Source organism: Lissotriton helveticus, chromosome 6 (assembly GCF_964261635.1).
Source record: "Lissotriton helveticus chromosome 6, aLisHel1.1, whole genome shotgun sequence".
NCBI classification, from domain to species: Eukaryota; Metazoa; Chordata; class Amphibia; order Caudata; family Salamandridae; genus Lissotriton; species Lissotriton helveticus.
Genome location: NC_136067.1, coordinates 2,039,018,023 through 2,039,040,622, shown reverse-complemented (window position 1 = coordinate 2,039,040,622; position 22,600 = coordinate 2,039,018,023). Strand labels below are relative to the sequence as shown.

The 22,600-nt window shown below is 42.9% G+C and overlaps 1 protein-coding gene across 9 annotated transcripts in view; it reads right to left on the bottom strand.

Annotated features, from left to right (window-relative positions):
• Positions 1-22,600, bottom strand: part of MAPRE3 (microtubule associated protein RP/EB family member 3) — a 692,788-nt gene that overhangs the window by 187,959 nt on the left and 482,229 nt on the right. For all 9 annotated transcript variants that reach the window (XM_078650043.1, XM_078650048.1, XM_078650046.1 and 6 more), the window contains one exon: positions 382-527. In XM_078650043.1, the coding sequence (XP_078506169.1) occupies positions 382-527 (146 nt within the window). The remainder of the gene's footprint in view (positions 1-381; positions 528-22,600) is intronic.

Sequence of the window (22,600 nt, the reverse complement as noted above, 5' to 3'; positions counted from 1 at the left end):
TGTGGACTTCGTCAGGGCATACATTTGTCTTTCGGGGTATTGCAACCAAAGGAAAGCCATAGTTCATCATATTTTGGAACAATGTACATTCCTGGTATGGATATTAACCATTTATTCAACAGGACCCCATATGTTTAGGGGAACATCATTATTCCAGAATGTAGAGCAGAGTGGCACCTCGATCCATACCGTCTTCCGCCTCCAAGCTGGCGTCTAACCGTGAATGGGTTTTACGGTTAGACGCCAGCTTGGGAGGTGGGAGACGGTACAGATCGAGGTGCACTTCACATTTTTTCTGTTAAAGTACAGCTTGTATTTAGTGAAACCATGCTACGGTTCCTTGTTTCTTTTGAGAATAAAGTGATCATAAGCAGAACATACTTTATCGACACCCATCTTCTTGAAAGCAGCTTGTAGTACTTTAAAGTTGTGGATATACTCATGCTCCAATTTTGCCTGGAACTTGACCTTCTTCAGGAGTATGGACCCTGGAAAGAGCATGTCCATGAACTGGCAATATGCAGCACCTGAGGAAAAAAATATAGGAAATGTCAGTCACTCTGAAAATAAACACACACATACACACAAACCTCATGCCCTGGAAGCTGAACAATAGTTATAATAAAATACTGATGCTAATATGTGCAGTAAGGCCACCGCTAACAGTGAAAATATTTCCGTGAATAAATGATCATCACATCACTCTTTAAAGAGCTGAAGGTCTTCGCCCTGAGTAAAGCAAAGTGCAGAAAATGTGAGTAAGGACATTGTGAGTAGATGGGCAAGTGAGGTAATCAGTAACTCGGTCTATTTAAATATTCAGAGACAGTGGGACCTGCATCTACCATTGTGAAGACTTAAATTGTTACAGATGAGCATTTGTCTAATTTCAAGCATTAATTATGTCTTTTTAGCCACTTTCTCCATCACATTACAGCAAAGGTGATCACTGTTTCTTCCTTGCATTTTATTTTATTTAGTAAAGGGGTTATACACTTAGGACAACTGCACATGCTGGTCATACTCCTTAGTGAAGATTTATAAGCTAAACATTGTCTCCAAAACTAACTTTAAAGTGTTTTCATTCTTTTCACCAGAACAGTATGCAAAGTTTAATTATTATCAGCAAGTTACATAGTCTGTTATTCCTCTGGAACTCTTGTGGCTGCAGGTCACAGAGCAGTTATCCTCCAGTTCAACGTCTTCAGGGCACGCTCATCCATGCATAGATCGATGTGTTGACAATGTTTTAACTACTTCGCTACTTGGTAAACTTGTCTTCAATTGCCCAAATCTGCAGAATATCTACAGTATGCTCTAACTGCTAGAATCACTAGTCTACACCTCTCTGTTCTACAGAGAGGACAATCACCATTATCCACTGGACTACTTCAAGGTCTGCACATTTCAAGTGATCGTGGATTCTGCCAAACTTCTTAGTTCCTCTCTGTCTCGCTGGTCTGATTGTATCATGCTGCATGACCTCAGTCCAACTACTTTGGCTCAATCAGTCCATTTCTACTTTTCCTTCTTGATACGTTGTCGGATGCAGCTCTCAGAATGAAAGTGATTAAGACTAGATACTCATTGGTGTAACCCTCCACATTAGTCATCATGTTTCGCAGGACTTTTGTATTCATGGAGGGGATCTTGGACCAGTTTCTCATTTTATAGGTCCTCCCATGGCATTCTCGATAGCGTCATTTATAGAGCAACAGACTGAGCTCCAGAAAAGTGCTGTCAAAATTAGGAATCTTAAGAGTTGAGTGATTTTACTGCATTACAACCCATCATTGTGCCTGCATTGATACTTTAATCAGCCAAAGTGTGCATTCCTTCTAGGAATGTGGCTGTTTTTAAAGAGGGCGCGATAGGTGAGTATGAAAGACACACCTGTATTCCTAAGGGCAATTAATGAAAGTACAACGGGTAAGCACTGGCAGAGGATGCCAACTGTCAGTCATATATGCTAGGATATTATGTTCGATGTAGGATAACCCAGGGGTAAATTTAGAAAATATGTATTCAACGGAAAGGCAGTTAATGCATTGAAAAACCTCCCTAATTAAATACAGCAGGTGCAGCCCAAATACCACCTGTAACACCATGTACATGAAATGTTCTGTGTGGCACAATTACAATGATCACAAAATAAATTTCAATCAAGAGCAGGTATCAATCTATTATCATTCAGTGATAGTAACAGAGGAACCGGACCCACTTATAAGTCTTTAGAAGATATATTTGCTGATTCTGTATGAGGAATTATACTGCGTCCCATTTATATACATTTGTATTTTTTCTAATATCGCCTCCTGGTAGGTCTTCTACGATAATCTTTTGGAAAGAAACCCAGGTAGGACTCACTAAGGTGTTTATGTGGTTTGGTGATGCACATGCATTAACATTTAGGATAAATTAAGCTGCTTGGCTATTTTTGTAGGGATCCATCAGCCATGACAAATGACCCAGACAAGATAGACTAATTATTGAGGGCAGAAACAGGTTGGTGATCAGCAGATGGGTTTGAGCCATTGGGCTCTATCTACCCACCAAGCTGAGTGTTTTTAGACATACCCCAAGTCCTTATGAATAAAGTTGATAACCGAGAAACTCTGATGTATTTTTAGATTGCCTGGATCCTGCCTTGACCAGTACGTTTTATGTAAGAACTCCCTCCCATTGCCAAGTCTTCGCAGAGGTTGAGTCCATCCTGGTAGTACCATCTTACCGTGGGGGGAGGAGGGATAGGGAGGAGGAGAGGATGTAGAAGACGAAGCATGACACTATTATGTGTGTGAGACATCCTCTTCCATTAAGGATGGCCTTCTCATTTTAATCTGACTAACGCTGAGTCTAGCGATAACGGACAACCTCCCGGATCTTCATTTCAGGCACCCCATTTGTTTGCGATATAAAAAAGTGTCAGTGCTCGACTTATTACACTGTGACTGAAAAATAACCAGAGTAATAGTGTGTATAAAAGAACAAACAACAATGGAACATTCAACTGATTTCAGTAGTAGGCACAAGTGATTGAGTCAAAGTAGATCAGTAACCTGAACAACGTTACAACTATTTGGTCTCATTTGTTGAAATCATTAACGACGTTTTGACCCCTAGCATTATAAGGGTGATCAGGATATACATAATTCAATGGCTTAAGAGCAGAAAAATTAACACAAAGCGGTTTGTGGAGTTAAAAAGAACCTGGATTGTGTCAGTCAACGTCTCACACTGAATTGATAGATCCAGGATTCTGTTTCCACAATGTGTGCGTGGGAGTAGCTACAGGATACAACGTTGATACGTCAATAGGGCATGCAATGTAGGTCATATAGCAGAAATTGGAAGTTTTGTTACCATCTGTTTACAATGTTGTAAAGAGAACAGAGCTCATTTTATCTGTCATCCTACTCTTGTTTAAGACTAACTCCAGTTCCTTTTCGGACTCCACTGCCTGTACACCAATTATCGTACATGCTCTAATCCAGCAACCGGGCTACTACATCAGATTAGATTTTACATCCTCATTCTTCCTAAGCTACTACATCATCAACTTGAACGTCTGAATTAAACTGTATGCAATTAAATTGAAAAATGCACATTTGAAAGCCATCTTTGTTGCATAACAGGCCTTGTGTAACTCACAGCATAGGTTTAAAAATATATGAATATGCATTCATTAAAAAAAAGAAAGATAAAAAATGGAAGCAAAGAAATAGGACATTAAATGGCGAGCAGAAGGAGGGGGGCAGTTATATAAAAAATATGACAGACCGAAAACTTAAGTAACTGGGTAGATTAAGATATTTGGGCCAGTCAAAACAAGATTGTGCTCTATCTTGAGGGATTATGCCTCTATTGAAAATGTTCTTATAGTCCTCTGCTGTGGTTGAATTATTCTTTGTCCCCGCCACTGAGTTTACTCCCAGGTTCCATTTCAGTGATGTTGATGAGATGGTTCTTAGACTCTTGTTCTTTGCTACAGTCCCTTCTGAACGTACTTTGGCATCCTTGTGTGGCAGGGTTCACTTCACGTCAATTTGGTTTTACAGAGCTAATTACTTCTTTTACTAACTTCTGTAAGGAAATGCTGCTGTTGTGGGTGTTACCAACTCATCTAGGTAACTTAAGAGAGGTGACATTGCTTGTGCAAATCTTATTCTCAAGTTTTGGCATTTTACCTAGTCTCTGCATATTGTTATGTAGAGAAGGGCATGCAAAACAAAGACGAGCTGGTATAATGTCATACAGTAGATAGCATCTATTATCAACAGTTATCTTCTGTGTTTTAATAATACTAAGTGTAGTTCAAGGTTTCAGCTGAATGTAAAATCCCTACCTAGGATAAATAACACTTTTTAACCAAAGAACCAGGCTGCATTATACATTCTGTCTTCACAATGTGCAATTAGTTACTATAGGACTTTTCTAGTCAGACGTTTTACTGGATTTTTATGCAACTTCCTTCACACGCTTTACTGCCTTAACTTTGGCAATTTCTATTACTGTAGAATGGACTGTAAGCCTTATTAGCTCTTCCACACACACCAAACTGATGCAAGGATCATTTGATTATCAGTGATTGCTCAGCCATGACTAGATTGTGTATCCTAACTACACTGGCAATCACAATTCTTCATTCAATAGCCTAAATGAGAACACAGCTTAACTAGGAAACTGTAGTCCATGTAAGATGTGACTTGATTTGCACAAGAACTCATTTCAGATGGAGGAAAACCATCTTTTTTTTTTTTAAACATTTTTATTAGAGAATATCATCACAGTATAATGCAGAAGATATCAGTCATTACAAGCTCAGTACAACGTTACATGTTACGTAGCAATCAATATTATCAGCATATCGACAATCCGTAATTTAAGTTAAAAACCATACAATCGCAAGCATGTATATAACACATAATATCAATCACTGCTTCTCCCTACTTCTTGATTGCCTTGCGACATGGTCTCTTTGTGGTCAATGCTGTAACGACATACCTCAAGCAGAGGAGCCATTTTCGAAGATTACTGTATCTACTTGTTGCATATTATGAAATCTAGTATTTAACATAAACTTGCTTACTTACCCACCCACCTCCCACACCTGTAGACTCAGTAAAAAATGTAACCATGTAGACAGTCCAATCTAGTATATCAATTTATAAAAAAATTCAACATTGTGGAGCCTGGATGATATGCTTCATTATACCATAATACTGTAGCCCAGATTATGCAACTCCGCTGTCTAGATGAAACACGTATTAGAGGAAAGGGGGGGAGCACATAAAAAGTTTGTCAATACGCTTGTATGTCTATAGCGCTACACTCCTCCAATAACATATTGAGGAAAACCATCTTAATTGAACACAAATGCAGAGCTCAATGCTGTATACAAAAAAGGCATTTTTCTGCTGAAAGTGCCATTCATGCGGCATGCACGAGTAAAGCACAAATCTACACACAACCAACTTTTATAAAGAGTTTGCGGTCATCCTTGTAAGCAATTACAGGATCTATCCGAGTGCCTAGGCGACTTCTTTTGTTGAAAATTCGCTCATCTCAGTTCTGAGATCCAAAAAGGAACTGTTTGCATAAAGTAGTGTGGTGTACGCTACCAAACTTTCTAGTTACCAAATTACATATTTTCTATTTTACTGTATATGGACATTTGTAGAGTGTGAGCTACACCCTAATCAGGGGGTCTCTAGGCGCCGTAGAGCATCCTACACAGAGCAGCAAGGGTAGCAATGAAAAGGAGGACCAAATATTTTAAAGAAATATTTTTAAGCTGCTTTCAGAAAGTGAAACTATTTAGAATGTTGTGCATTCCCAGAGGTAAAAAGTTCCCAATGTCGACCCTTATAAGAGAAGGATCTCTGTGCGATTGAGATCTCTTGGATGACGGCAGTACTTGTGAGGCGGAACAAAGCTGTTGCTCTGATTATACTTCTTGAATGTCCTGATAAAAATAGAGACAGATTCAGACAGAAAATCTGATGCATCCATACTGTTACTTTAAAAATAATTCATTGAAGGGCAGGCAGCAGCATCTTCATGCTACCGTAAACAGAATTACAATTCTTTATGCCAAAGATAAGTCAAGCAGCTGAATTTGTATGAACTGTAGATGTATTTTCTGATTTCTGAAGTAAGCACAGAGTTGCAAAGATTAAGGCCGGCATGAATGAGTATGTTTTACAGCATTCGTTTCTATGCAGATTTCAAAAAGCCAATTATTTACCTCAAAATCTGAAGATGTTTAACAGGCCTTGGACCCCACTGCAATCTGCAAAGTTAAGAAGATCTACAAACCCACCACATACCGATATTACGCACTGCGTCAGAGTAGATAGGCCAATGTCCCCTTGAGACAACAGACTGGCATCCCAGCATGCAATTGAGCTTTTAGCATTTACCAGTTTTTCAGGTAAATGAAAATACTACAATGTTAATTGAGGATATATCTTTGATAGGTAATGTTTCTTTGAAGAGGGAATACATGCTGACCCTTTAAAAAAGCTGTGTTTCTTTCATGGGTGAAAAGTTTGGTTATGGATCCCTGTATTCACCATTATTGGCAAGCTAATGGAATCCATAGCCCCGTCTCAACTTCAAGACTATCCAGAAGGCACACTCTTGTTTACTTACTATCAGTCAGGCTTGGACAGCCACGGAAACAGCAGTGATGGAGGTCAAACTACAGCTCTTGGAGATCCAAGATAACTGCAGTCTTGCTAACACCATTTACTTATCTTATCTTAAATTAATCCATCACGAGAAACAACAAAAGATTGTTAAAAAAAACCTGGCTGTTTTAATGAATAGACCAGCTTATGTGGATGTCGAGCGCCGAGATACACCTTCGGGTGTGATTCTTTGTACTTTATTAAATGGATATAACATAAGAACAATTGTTACTTACCTGTAAACAGGTGGTTCTCCAGTATTGGTGTCTTTCATAGATTCACATGCTTGAATATTCCCCGTCGTCGAAGTGGGAGTCCCACGGTAAATAAAATAGCAATAAAATACTAATAACATAGGTTTGTAAAAACATAACACATAAAATACACACTAGAAATAGTTGCAAATACCAAGTCATAATTCCTACATAGGAATACATGGCAAGAGAGAAAAACACTTGTAACATATCCTTGTCATTATGTTGGTTCAAACTACAGCCAATCAGGCGCAAGCACCCCTCCAGAACCTTCTCCTCAGAGCTCAGTCCCTCAGATTTTCGTAGCACAGGAGTGACCAAAGAGTCTATGTGGAGAAGCGAGCCTCTGTGGGGAGGTAGGTGGGTCGCATTTGAATCTATGAAAGACACCAATACAGGAGAACCACCTGTTTACAGGTAAGTAACAATTGTTCTTCTCCAGTATTAGGGTGTCTTTCATAGATTCACATGCTTGAATAGAATAGTGAGCAGTAGTAGCCGGTGTGATGCTTGAACCAGTTATGCATAAGCATGTATAACACTCAAAGAGACATAATAATGCTATGCAAGTAATCACAACAGCCATATAAAACCATAAAGGTGGAGGGAAGACAGAGGCTCAACTTAGTTAAAAAGATTGCGAAGTACTGCCTGTCCCACTGCCATATCAGCTTCGTTGATGGTCTCCAGGCAGTAGTGTTTCGTGAAAGTGTGCCTGCTGGACCACGTGGCTGCTCGGTAAATTTGATGGAGCGGTACACCAGCAAAGAGGGCAGTAGAGGATGACATCGCCCTGGTGGAATGAGCCCTCACTGTAGACTGAAGAGGCCTGCCGGCTTTCCGATGGCAGAAGGCAATTGCTGAAGAAATCCAACGTGCAATTGTTGGCTTGGTAACAGGACGTCTTTTGCGCATGCGTCCATAGGCAATGAACACTTGATCGGACCTGCGAAAGGGCGCCGTCCTGTTGATATAAAATTTAAGGCGAGAGGGGAGAGGAGTTGGCCTAACGGCTAGGGCACTCGACCTCGGACCTGGGTTCGAGTCTCGGTAACGACGCCAAAACCTCCTGTGATTCTGGCCAAATCACTTAATCTCCCCGTGCCTAAAAATGAATGTGTGTCCGTCCTCATGTAACGTAACTGGTGCTATGTAAAGCGCTCTGATACCTGATTCGGTTCGGGTCTAGTTCGCGCTACATAAAACTCTGCAAAAAAAAAAAAGCTATTTTTTTAATGTCCAGTGAATGTAAGCGTTGTTCTGCCGAAGATTGAGGATTGGAAAAGAAAGTTTTTAAGAAAACAGGTTCATTAATGTGAAAATAAGTGGGCACCTTAGGCAGAAACGCTGGGTTGGTGCGAAGCACTACACAGTCAGAGTTAAATTGGAGGAAAGGAGGCTTAATGGTGAAAGCGCGAATATCACTCAATCGTCGCGAGGAGGTTAAAGCAAGAAGAAGGGCCACCTTCCAGGTCAGAAACTTTAAATCCGCTTTGTGGATAGGTTCGAATGGTGCCTTCATTAATTGTGCCAAAACAACATTGAGATGCCAGGTAGGAGGAGGATGCCGAAGGGGTGGGAACTTCCTGAATATTCCTTTGAAAAATTGTTGAATGACTCTGGAAGAGCAGAGCGAGGAGGAGCCATCCTGACGGAAACGAGAAATTGCCGCCAAGAAAACTCTTAAAGTGGAATGGGAAAGTCCTGACTGAGCCAGTTGTAAAAAGAACGGTAGCAGCTGAGCCGGCGTGGAATGAACCGGATGGATATGGTTAGCTGCGCACCAGTGACAGAATCTCTTCCACTTGAGCTTGTAAGTCTTAACCGTAGACGGAGCTCTCGCATGAGCAGTAATGTCCCTGCATTCTGGCGAAATACTCAAATGGGCAAATTCAAGGTGCTCAGGTTCCATGCCGATAATTTCAGAGAGGATGGGTCCGGATGACAAATCTGACCCTTGTCCATCGTTAGAAGGTCCTTTCGAGGATGAAGGAGGATGGGCTCGCACTGTGAGAGGAGAAGCAGCTCCGAGAACCACGCTTGTCGAGGCCATCTGGGAGCGATCAGGAGAATGTAGCAAGGCTGTCTCAGCATTTTACACGAGGCACTAGCGGAATCGGAGGAAAGGCATAGGCGAATAGATCGCACCACTTTATCAAAAGGGCATTCCCGCACGATCCGTGATGGGGATGCCAACTTGCGTAAGATGGGCCTTTCCGGTTCTCCGGGTTGCAAAGAGATCCAAGGGCGGACGACCCCACAGTTGAAAAACTGAGTTGAGCGTCGGCTGATGTAACTACCACTCGTGGGTCGAAGACGCGGACCTACTGAGGGAATCCGCTAGGATGTTGGAAATGCCTGGTAGGTGACATAGTGCCCAATGCCAGACCGGCTGAGCCAGTCAACACAGGAGAGAAGATTTGGTTGCCCCCTGCTTGTTGAAATAGTGCATGCTGGTTGTATTGTCCGTTTGGATAAGTACCGATTCTCCCTGGATCAAACGATGGAATGATTTGAGTGCCAGAAAAATGGCCATCAATTCCAGCCTGTTGATATGCCAAGAGCGCTGAGAGAGAGTCCACTTGCCCTTTAAAGATAGCCCTAGAAGGTGCGCTCCCCATCCGTCCAAGGAGGCGTCCGTGGTCAGAATGAATTCTGGAGGAGTGCAGAGGAACGAAGTCCCTGTTGCAATGTTGGACGGTTGCGCCCACCACTTGAGAGCCGCCTTCATGCGAGAGGTGACACAGATCAGGTCGTTGAAAGAGCCGGTGACCTGACGCCACGGTCTGTCCAATTCCTCTTGGACGGGGCAAGTCTTTAGCCTGCAATTTGGGATCAGAGAGATGCATGATGATGCCATCCCCAGAAATGACTTCAAGATCCGGACTGAAACGGACTGTTTTGAACAAATAAGAGCCACCAGGCGGAGAATCTTCAGTTGACGCTCGGGAGACACGAATGCTTTGGCTAGTGACGTATCTAGAGTGGCACCTAGAAAGTTTCTGCAGGGAGCTGGGTCGACCTGCGACTTCTCGGCATTGATGGAAAGACCGAGGGAGCGAAAGACGTCCTGACAGAGTTGAGTATCCCTAGTCAGCTGGCTGCGAGATTGTGATTTTATGAGGCAATCGTCCAGGTATGGAAATATTTGGACACCCTGCAGACGCAGGTAAGCCACCACTGGAGCCAAAACTTCTGTGAAGACACGAGGGGTGGAGCGTAGGCCGAAAGGCAACACCCTGAACTGAAAGTCTCTCTGTTCCACCCGGAAGCGCAAGTACTTCCGATGCCGTGGAAGAATTGGCACATGAAAATAGGCGTCCTGGAGGTCAATGGTGGTCATGAAGTCATCCTTGGAGAGAAGACGCAAGATCTACACGAGTGTTAGCATGCGGAAGGATTGGCACTTGATATACTTGTTCAGTGCTCGTAAATCCAGGATCGGACGCCAATCTCCCGTCTTCTTGAGGATTAGGAAAAAACGGGAATAGAATCCCATCCCCTTTTGAGACTTGGGAAACACTTCGATGGCACCTTTTTGGATCATAATACGAATTTGTTTGAAAAGTTCTTTGAGGTGGGCTGGAGGTGGGCTGGAGGTGGGCCAGATGGAGGAGTGTGAGGAGGAAATTTGACGAACTCCAGAGCATGGCCCTTTGCTACAATGTCCAGTACCCAACAGTCCGAGGTGATTAAGGACCATTGAGAAGAGAACAGGGAGATTCGACCTCCAATTTTGTGCGGTGAAAGCAAGTCATTGTCTTTTGGAGGCGGAACCTCTATATGAGGACTTCCCTCGATAGGATTTAGAAGATTGCTGACGGGAGGACTGTTGTGGCTGGGAGGAATATCGTGGATTTCCTGGATTGTAGGAGCGGTATTGAGTGGATCTGCCACGAAAACTAGAGGAGGTGCCGCGTCCACGCGCACCTCGAAAGGGCTGCTTACGGAACTGCAAAGTGCCTAAGGAGCGAGCGGTGTCAGTGTCCTTTTTTTATCGTCTGCAGTGCCTCGTCAACGTGTGCGCCAAAGAGGGATTCGCCATCATACGGAATATCCAGGATTTTCGCCTGAACCTCCTGGCGAAAAGAGGTCGAACAAAGCCAACCCTGACGTCGCAAGACGGCTGCTCCAGCGAGCGGACGGAAGCCTTTGCAAGCGATGTGTACAGAGCAGTCAATGATTTCTTCTGACGCTCTCTCTCCCTCTTGAAGGATTTTTAAAGCTTCTGCTTTGGAGGACTCCGGGATGAGGGCCACAAAGGCAGACATGTCAGACCACATCTGACAGTCGTAGTGCCCCAATATGGCTAAGGAATTTGATAAAGACAGTAGATACACTTCTTGTGGGGATCTTCAGCATAGAGCCACAACTTCCCACAAGAAGAACAAGGTCTAAATAAAGACTTCTTACTTGAAGACATAGTAGAATTCACTTGAAAGCTGAACTAGTAGAAAAAAACTGAGCAGAGCTCAGGGAGACTCCCTTCACACGACATGCGGTAGAAAATCTGAGGGACTGAGCTCTGAGGAGAAGGTTCTGGAGGGGTGCTTGCGCCTGATTGGCTGTAGTTTGGACTAACATAATGACAAGGATATGTTACAAGTGTTTTTTCTCTCTTGCCATGTATACCTATGTAGGAATTCTGACTTGGTATTTGCAACTATTTCTAGCGTGTATTTTATGTGCTATGTTTTTACAAACATATGTTATTAGTATTTTATTGCTATTTTATTTACCGTGGGACTCCCACTTCGACGACGGGGAATATTCAAGCATGTGAATCTATGAAAGACACCCTAATACTGGAGAACACATATGCTGTAAACGTATGGTAGAAGGGGAGCGCAGGGCAAGGTATACATCTGCAGTCCTGCTTGGCTGTCCTTGCTTATACATGTGGGCACATGTATGATACTTGCATTTACATTACTTTCAAGCTAGCCATATGGGAATGACTGAGACTTACTGATATCAGTAGGCCTCTACCTTCACAAGAGAAGTTCACTGACATCAACAGGGTCGTGCTGTACCAAAAGATAAATTGGAATCGTATTACCTTTCCCTATACACCTAAATCAAATTGGGAAGTCGGCGGGTCAGTGAGGAATCTGCAGGTAGATAAGAGTATCCCACCACAAAGACTGTATCCGCGGGTAAGCATCTTTTTCTTCTGGTGGGTACTTCTACCTGCAGAGTTCTTAGCTGTAGAACAGATTTCAGAGCAATACTGCATGCCTAGAGGAGGGTTGATGGATGGTTAGATGAAGAACTCCTGCAGAACAGAATTGGCAAAGTGTCTGTTTCTACCCAACTTAGAAACCAGGCAGTAATGCTTGGCAAATGTATGCAAGGATGCCAAAGACGCTGCCATAGCAGATCTCTGTGATGGGGACGCCTCTGACAAGGGTGGAAGTAGTAGACTTGGCTCAGGTTGCCCTTATACCTTCTGGAGGGTCTTTCTTGGGCATAGTAGATTTTGATATGAAAGGCTGATCCATCTCGAGAGTCCTTTTCTGCACTGCTTTACCCTTCTTAGCAGTATCTGACAAGGAACTGGTTATCCAGACGTATATCCTCGATGCGGTCCAGATAGAAGTTGACCGCCCATCTAGAATCTAACTGATGCAACAGCTCCTCCTCATCTGAGGTACTGAGCAGGGATTACAAAGATGGAAGAGTGATGGACTGATCCAGGAGGAAAGGAGTCACCACTTTTGGCAGGAGAGCAGCCGTAGTTCTCAACATAAATTAGTTGAGACAGAAAGAGGTACTAGAAGGACGAGAACTGAGACCCTGCCACTCACTCAGCCATCTTGTGGAGGTGATCACGACCAAAAACACAGTTTTGAGTGTCACATTCTCATTGGATAACTGTGTTTGGGGTTCAAACGGGTTGTATGATGTTAGTACGAAAGCCATTAGGCGATGGCTTTCATAACCAATGCGTTAGTTCAAAGCTGGCATTATCATGCCAGTTTGTAGAATGAAGTACATCAGTACGCTGGCACGTAGAGTGCTAACTTACATATTATAACAATGAATGCCTTAATCATGCCAATTTCTTCTTTTAGATATTATACAGTACACTTACTTGTTTTTTGCCTATCTTTCCAATGGCCATTTTACACGCTGCTTTGATGATCGGTATTTAATTATGCTCTGTTCTTCCTCTCACCTCAATGCAGACATTGCAGGCATGTCTGGTAGGGGGGCCGACAGAACACGGCCCATGCCACAGCTGCGGCCCGAGTCAGGGAAAGCGCAAGTCGCCTCAGGGATGGTGCTGAGTGGTCAGTGGGCTTCACACCCCTAAACCCCCCTCATACTCTAAGCCCTAACCTCCCCCACACCTTTAGCCGTAAAACCACCACACTCCCTTAGCCTTTAAAACCTGCCCCTTCCCCATGCCCTGTGGTTCCCAAACTGTGCGCCGTGATGAGATGGCAGGGGCGTTGCGCTGCCGCACACAATGCAGGAAATTGCAGCCGCAGCGCAACATGCGGGGGGGGGGGGGGGGGGTTTGAAATGCCACCTCCAAAATTGTTTGGCCCAATAGCGCACTGCCGCCATACACATATGTGCGTAGTATGCATCGTACATGCTTTTAGATGCGTAGTCTCCACATTACTGGCATACGCAGCTCGGGAGCGTTTATGCCCGTTGTTGCTGCCTGCCGTGTTGTGCCATGCCTCGTGGGACCCTCTTCATAAGAAAATCGGTAAGTAAGGGCTTGTAGTGCTGCGCCCTCGATGCACACTTTCTTGTTAATGTGTCCCTGCATGTTTATGGGATTTTTAATCATGGGCATTCAGTGCCCAACACGAATTCCTGGGTGGAATCTCCCTGAGAAATGTTCCATCCCTCTCCCTGTGAAGTGTGGGGTACGGTGCACCCGAGTGTCTCATTTCCAGCAAACCTTTCCAGATAAGTTAGAATTGGAAATGTTAAGATTTATTTTTGCTCGTTTTTCTAGCAAGCTATTTCCAACAAAAAATATGGGTGTTTAATGTCGGCAAAGAAAATGCAGTTTACTTCCGCTTTCAGGCAATAAAAGGGGTTTGCAGATGGGCACGGAAAAATGCCTTTGAGTGAAACTAAAACAAAAAGATGTGTTGCCGAGCAAATGGATGTTTGGACAGCTTTGCGTTATTGGCAAAGAGAGAGTTCGTCCAGACAGAAAATTAAAAAACATCAAATTAAAAAACATCGTTAGACATGAAATGATCTTGAAATAAATATTACATTTGGAGGGTTCTGCGAATTGTGAAGTGAGCTGGTGTCTGCCGTGGGTCCATGGAGAGCGTGGCTGGTGCTCAGACTCCAGGCTTGTGTTGACTGTCCTTATCTTCTGCAGCTGCCCCTGCTTTGGCACACACTTGGCTCCCCTCCAGCCCTCGCGCCAGGCATGCTGAGACAGGGTGGCTGGCACGCTTGCCCCCCTCCCCGTCAGCACCCAGATGTTCCACTGCCCACCTCTCGGCTCCCACAGATGTTCCCTTTGTCCGCTCTGTAAAGGCGTGGGTGCACGTGCAGCGCTTTGTTTGATCATTGGAGTTGGCATGGGGCCACCTGGTACCGCTGCAGATGTCAGGTCGTGGGATACAGTGATGAAATGTACATTAGCTTGGGCTAATCATTGAGTTTACCTCCAGACCAAGGTGTATTTTGCTATGGTTGGGCCAGGAGAGTGGTTGGTAATCAGAGAGGATGGGGCTTTGTCAATGGAGAACAGGGCACCAGGGCTGGGGCTTGCATCATAGATAGGTTCTTCAACTAGACATGTACAGAACCTAGACTGTCCATGTCTAACTTATCTGAATAAAATTGATAGGTCATCTTCCCATACGAAAATCATCCCATTGGCCTCAGCTGCAGGCCCCATATCACTCCCTGGCACCAGTCATTTCGGAGAAACAGCCTTTACAATTATAATACCTTTATTGCATCCCAATTAATTAAAGGAAGACAACAGGAAGTCCTCCCGCGGTCGGGCTTGTATCCCCCCCACCCACCCACCGGTAAAAAAAATGGTGGGGAGCCACGGCCAACTGCCAATTAGGTCAAGGGAGCCACGGGTCAAAAAAGTTTGGGAACCACTGCCCTAGCCTAAAACCGCCCCTTCCTTAGCCTAAAAGCGCCCATTTCCTTAGCCCTAACCCCTCTCCACACTGTTAGCTCTAAAAACCGCCCCTTCCCTTAGCCTAAAACCACCCCTTCCCTTAGCCCTAACCACCTCCCTAGACCCTTAGGTCTAAAAACTGCCCCTTCCCTTAGCCTAAAACCACCCCTTCCCCTTCCCTTAGTCTTCTGACATGATAGTGAACAAATTGGCATACAGACAGGTGTACTAGGGACGCTGTTGTGATGCCGCTTTTGTACTAAAGGATTTTCGTAATAAGGTTTTTGTACAAAAGGACGTTTCTTGCTCATACGAAGCCCCCACAAGAAAAGTCAAGGTTCATTTATGGCCCTCCTGAAGCAAAAGGAGTAGGAGGATACATATTTGTCAAACCCTTTCCAACAGACAGGAGGAATGCAGACAAAGCAGCTAAAATACCCCTTGAAAATGCCTATTCCACAACCACTTAAAGGAAAAGCAAGTGTGTATTGCAGGACCTGAGACAACTTGGCCTGCAAGGGATCCACGTTATAGTTCACCCACCATACAATAAAGCTGCTCCATCTGCCAGAGTATGTCTAAACTGAGGTGACTTGATGTGCAAAATAACAATGGATGGGATGCGGCCCGAGTAATTTCCAGTGGCTGAGATTAATTAAGGCATTCCATCCATCACTTTTTTTGTATACTTTAGTCTGTCGCCCTAAGTGGGATGGGTATGCCCAGACGTGGGTCCTGTGCACACTGTTTAGCTGGAACCAAGCAGTATCTGGCCGATAAGCCCGTATCTCAGGGTAAACCGGTACTGAGTTGCTTGTGTTCGGGTTCAGAAAGGACTTTGCTTGGCAGTTCAGGCTGGACTGCTCTGATTGGAGCAGGGTCAAGACAGATTTGCATATAGCTAGGTAGAAACTGAGGTGGCCTGGCGTGCAAAATAACAATGGATTGGGATGCATCCCCGAGAAATTACCAGAATAATTCAAACATTCCAGCCATCACTTTTTTGTATACTGTATTGTGCCACTCTAAGTGGGACGAGTATGCCAAGACGTGGGTGCTGTGCACTCTGTTGCTGATACCAAGGTTTACCTGGCTGATGAGACCATAACTCTGGCGAAACCGGTATTGGGTTGCTTGTGTTCCAGTTCAGGCAGGACTTGACCTGGCAGTTCGGTCTGGACTGCTCCGATTGGAGCAGGGTCAAGATAATTTGCATATAGCGGAGTCCAAACTCAGGTGACCTGGTGTGCAAAATAACAGTGGATTGGGACGCAGCCCAAGTAATTACCAGAGGCTGAGATTAATTCAAGCATTCCATCCATCACTTTTTTGTATACTTTAGTGTGTCTCCCTAAATGGGCAGGAATGCCCAAATGCGAATCCTGTGTACACTATCACTGGAACCACAGGCAAACAGGAATCTTCCCTTCTAATCAATCATCAGACTGCCCCCTACTCCATAGGACTTAGAATCTCTGCCTAGACAAAACGTTTTGGTTTTGGGATTCAGTTGGTGCCAGTCTTTGAAGATGGAGTCCTTGCCCTTTGACTGAGCTTCTAAAAGATGGACTCAGTGGCTTCTGACTGAGCTCCCATTCTTGAGGTGTGTGAAGGACCATGCATAGGGTGTAACACTGGTAAGAAAGTCTCTTTTTGGGGTTCCCTTCCGTAATTTCTTACACAGTAAATGTTTACTGCATGGTGTTTTATCTTTTTTCCATTCTGCTTGAAGAGATTTGAGTCTCTGTGTAACTGTAGGATTCTCTAAAGGAGTGGGCAGTAGACTAGATTATATTCTGGCATGATATCAAGGCAAAATAAAGAATCATGTTTACTCCTATTGCTGTGAAAAGAGTTATCATAACCAAAGCCAGGCATGTTGTACCCAACACGGTCATAATGGAGATATCTTTCTAGCTCTTGATTAACTAATTCTGTCTGCCTATCTGAAGGAAGCTGGCTCTGCATATACTATACCAAAGTAAAGTACATTGTGCACAGAGGCCAGGGAGTCCCCAGAAGAACAGCAGAGGCTAAATAAGTTCGGTACTAACAGCTCTCTTTGTGGTAGTGTGGGGAAGCAGTTAGGCAAATCCAGAGAGTGTGTTAAGCATTTAATTTATTCACTCAATCAAGACTGATGGCACACACTCAATGACAGAATCCAGACCAATTGGGAGGTATAAAAAAAAGGTATTCTTGAATTTTATTTCTAGAACCAAGCAGGACTTGGTACAAGTAGGTAAAATATACCTTCAACTGCAAACCTTTACACAGAAACGCAAATGAGGATGGATTTGCAATTGTTATATGTTGGTATCACTTTAAGAAGCAGTTTGACTTGCACAGTAATTACTTTCAGGATACTTTTTTATTACTTTCAGATTACATTGAATACTGAGGCCAAAATACTACACCGAAGGATCTTACAATACACAGTAAGTAAGACTTTTTAAACTTTGCAAACAGTTATCTCTTCTCCATACACACATCAGTTTAACATGTGTTCGCTGTTTCACAGGTAAGTAAACATCTTACAAGTGGGAGTTTTGGGGGTTGGTACCAAGGTTCCCCAAGGTCTAGATGGGCACTCAAGTTGCACCACCAGCGGCCCCGGGGCTGCCGGGTGCAGAGGCCCAATGTTAAGGGCCGAGGCCAAGGCTAAGAGGCCCTTCGGTTGGGGGCTGCTCACGGGCAGGCCACTTGGTCTTGAGAAGAAATCCAATGGGTAATTTTGGAGAAAATTACCCCAAAAGAAGGACTATGTGTTGATAAAATCCGTCGAAAACGAGAAGTTTTCTGGATTTTTACATTGGGCACTGTAAAATATGGGCTGAATCTTGAAATTCCTTGGGAACAAGCAATTATATAGAATCCCATGAATCTGTTATTTCTAGGAATATAGGTTCATAAAAGATTGAATCTATCCTGTTTTTCATAATGAGTCTGTTTTGTTTTTTAAGTTGATGCTTGTGGTCACTGCGGCTATGGCAGTTCAATCCCTAATAATGTCACCAAAACATGCCACGTGAATACTTAATACATCCGAGGTAAACTAGTGGATGTTCATCACTGTGCCTTCTATAATGTGTCCTATATATTTTTATGTACATCGATGCCACATCGTGACATCACAAGATTGTCACTATATAGTGTGATTTTAATCTATAAATCTTAAAATTCCGTTAGAACAGACTATTTTGTAGAAATTTATTAACATCCTCTTTTATACATCATAAGAATGTGGATAATGTATCTATCTTTATCCCTTCTGAATTCGTTGATCCTATGTTTCTGTTTATACCTTTGGCTGCGATGACATCTAGGCACCAAATAGGCTATTATAATACTTTTCAGGAACCTTAAACTATTGATGATGGGTAGTTCATGTTTACCCTTAAGTTCCCTCAGTCCGTTTTTGATCTTTATAGCTACCTAGGTTAACAGCCGATGGTCATCACTATGTTATTCTAGTCCGTCCTTTACTTTTATGGCCATCTAGGTCCTGCCATGAACTTGTATATACGTCATCAGATGGCGTCGATCGAATTCAAAACACCTGACACCCACGAACCAAAAAAACGCGGGCTCGCTTTATCTCGCACGCATAAATAGCCCAAACATAAAGCATTTTGCCTGCTTCTTCCACCGCGGGGTCTGTTAGAAAACAAAGGATTATCACCGTTACGGAGAGGCCACTCCGATATAGAGGTATGTGAATGAAAACAGAACTTTTAGGTTCTCTTAGTTAGCATTATGTACTGGAATAAAAACGAGGTTTATGTAGTCTAAAACATTTTCGTTATCTTTATATCGTTTTAGATGCATATGTAACTTTACCAAAGAGAAAATCGGAAGCCTCCGTTTACCTCCCTAACAGAAACATAAGGTATTTTAGTTTATTTAAAAGCTAGTAACGAAGGCTGACAGTTATAACAAATATTTTTATACCAAATAGTTTACTAATTGGTTATAATTTTGTCACAGATCCGATCCGTGGACGCAAGTTATGCGAACCCTACTAATGTTTAAACAATTTAATCGGCTTTACTGACGGTATAGCAAGTAATCTTGGACCTCGTGGAATAATAATCGTTTGGTAGACTATAAAAGTCTCTAAGGTAAACGATGAGTACACGTTTTCGTAAATAGTGATTAACATGTAAATGTCGGGTATAAGCTTAATATGGTCTTCTTTCCTACTTTCACAGAATTAGTTCTGCTCTGTATATACACCGTCCACATATTGATTCTGTAATAAATATTCAAAGGATCATAACTAAATCAAATCAGGTAATCTATGTAGGATATTTATTATAAACATGAAACGCACTTTAGTATTTTTGTTGCATTAAATAATTACAAAAGAATGCAGATCTAGCAACCTGTAATTCTTGTAATTACAGAAAATTCCATCAGGTTAGCATTTACAATTGTTTAATAATGTGGTGGCTTTATGATCACACTGGGTATAGTTTACACCGAAAAATGTGTGTGAACACCATCTATGATGAATATATGTCATTTTTCTAATACAATAAATCTCCACCAACGTTGTTTTCCCGCTAGATCAAAATAAGTTAAATACAAGATATATAGAATATGAACTGATAGTGCCCTTACTTTCCACACAGGCTGTTGCTTGAATATTCAATACTACCGAAAAAAAGCTAGAGCCCTTATTGGCATATATCGAAGTTGCTGAAATAAGAATTCCTTGAATATCTACTATATTTTGATTTGAATACATCGATTCATTTGCCTTATAAGTGAGTATAGCTAGGATGTATTTACCTTTTCTGTTTATAAAAAGAATGTGCATATTTTGGAAGCTATCTACGAAAAGACCATAAATAAAGAGAGTTTGGTTCATATACAGGATTCACAGGATCGATTTAAGTACATGAAGTTTTCATTTTTTTTTTACTCTTTTCTTATTTCCTTTCAATCCTCCTTTTATCTTTTATCTGACTCTCTCAGAGTTTAAATCTTCTTTGGACATATAGATAGGACATGGAAATGTGTATAATATTCATTGCAGTCATCCAACCCTCACTAAATGGGAGATAGATGTATTTTCCTGTAGAGACACACACATCGTACCAAGTTGATCGCATAGAATAATGTGAAGATAAGAATTATCAATGTGTGAATATATAATTAGATCTGGATCATAATTCCTAAAAGTTCATATCTGTACAAGCTAGTAGCTGTAGCTTATCATTTTGAATATATGAGGCTTATTATTATTATTGATAGAAATGTGAAAAACTGACCCTATGCTTTTTCAACTGTGAAAATGTAATAGAATAATTTAAATTCTATAGCGCCTGTTTTAAAAAAAAAAAAAATAATAATGTTTTTGTGTCTTTCTTTTTCTTTAGATTCATGTTGCACCATTGTATGTATTGTTAACTGGGATTGACGGTCACCTGACGAAGGCCATTGGCCGAAACGTGCGTAGATCTATTCCACCGCTTTGCCTATCTCATTGTTACAACGACCGAAAATTATCTCACAATTTTGATTTTATGTGTGTCTTATGTATATATAATTTTGTTTGTAATGTGTCAATATTTGTATAAAATATATATCATGAAATGAAAAAATGAAGTGAAAAACAATTCAAGATATTTATATATATGAAAAATTAATAGAAAAAATAATAAATAAAAACAAAGTTTTGTGAATTTTACAATATGGTATTGAATCATTAACTATTTACTACCAGTCGCTTTAATGTTGAGTAATTACATGGGCAGCTGTTAAATTGTATGTTTGCTAGTGAGAGTTCCTTCTCTTTCCTTTTCCATAAATGTCACTTGGTCTTGAGAGCCATGCTCCTACGCTTAAGGTCAGCACAAAGGGGGTCCCTGGTCAGCACCAAGTCCACACCGCCAGCAGCGCAGGGGCCGCCAGGTGCATGGTGCTTAGGAGGGTTCGAGAGTCCAATGTAATCCTGTGGAGGATGCTGGTTTGGGATTTTGGCAGCAGGCTCGGTCCAGGAAGTCTTCCAGGAGTAACCAACAGCTGGGCAGATACGTTGGAGAGCTTGGGGACGTAGGTGCACCTTAGGTCCTCTTCTCCAGGGTGCAGAGAGCCCGGATGCAGGGGTGACTTTTGAAGTCGGATTTCACCTTATGTGCCTCTCGTCTTGTGGGTGGGGGGAGCGCCGTGCAGAGGATGCAGGCAGCAGAGAGTCCTGGAGGGGTAGACTTACAGTGGACTCGAACTCTGGAGCGCTGGGACACCTCGCTGGGACGGGCGGGCCACTTTGACTCGGGCCGAACAGAGCTGCTGTTCGCAGGAGATCCGGTCTATGTTGAAGGCAGACAGTCCTCCCAGGTGTTCTGGAGGTCGCTTGCAGCAGGATTATTTGAATGTTGGCGCAGGATCACCAGAAACTGCAGATGGGCTGGTAGGGCTGGAGCCAAGTCGGTTCTTATCAGTAGTCTCCTCTGCTGTGCAACTTCTGTCCTCCTTCGTAGGTTGCAGGAATCTGCCTTCTGGGTATAGGGCTGCCCCATAACTACTGCATTTATTAGGGGTGTTTTAAGGGTCTTGAGCTAGTAGCCAATGGGCTACTGACCTTAGGGTGACTACACCCTTAGTGGGCTCCTCCCACATGGGGTAGTGGGCACAATCCCTAACCGTTATTGGAGAGTGCCTTCCATCTGCAAGATGGCGGGCACTAAAGGGTGGGCTTCAACTCGTCTCCCCCACCTAAGGGGTGGGGTGGCAGAGGTGGGCACACTTTCTGGTCTGTTCTAATTTTTCCCACCTGTCTTCCAGCCGAAAAGGGGGTGAGACAGGAAGGGGGTCTGCTCCTGATAGCAGAAGAGGCTGGGGATTGCGTTGTAAAGGCCAAAACACGCAAACTGCAATGGAAGGGTGTGTTTATTAAGGTACAGGACCTCTAAGGGTGGCATGATATGAGCTGCAGCCCTTAGAGGCCTTCCCTGGTCACAATGCCCGTGGTACTTGTGTAACTTCTACAAGGGACTTGCATGTTGCCAGAGAGATGACAATTGTGAGTTCAAAGCTACACTTTTGGGAAAGAACACAGGCCCTGGGAACCTGATTGGCAGGGACCCATAACACATCAAGTCAAAGTGCATCAGACATCTGGCAAAAAATGGGGGTGAGGGCGTTACTGCAACAGAAACCCACTTTCCTACACTTTCCTACAGGCTAAACTATGAAGCTAACTATGTGCTGTACAAATGGCGGATGTGTAGACTTTGCTGTAGACAATCCTCTATATAGAATGAAACAACCCATATTAGTTACTGAACCAACAATTATAAAAAATAGTGTTTAACCTTGGTCTTCTGGCATGTCTGTAAGAAAGTCTGTTGCGACCATCGTTCACAGCAATGAATTAGTATTTGTAATAACCCACTAGGTTTCTGTATTTATCTTAGCCAAACTGTCTCCAGTCTGGAATCAAAAGCAATGAAGTTCCTAAAAAGATTAGATTCGGCATCTTATGCAGCACATATTTTTTAATCATGTAATATAAATCAATGAAT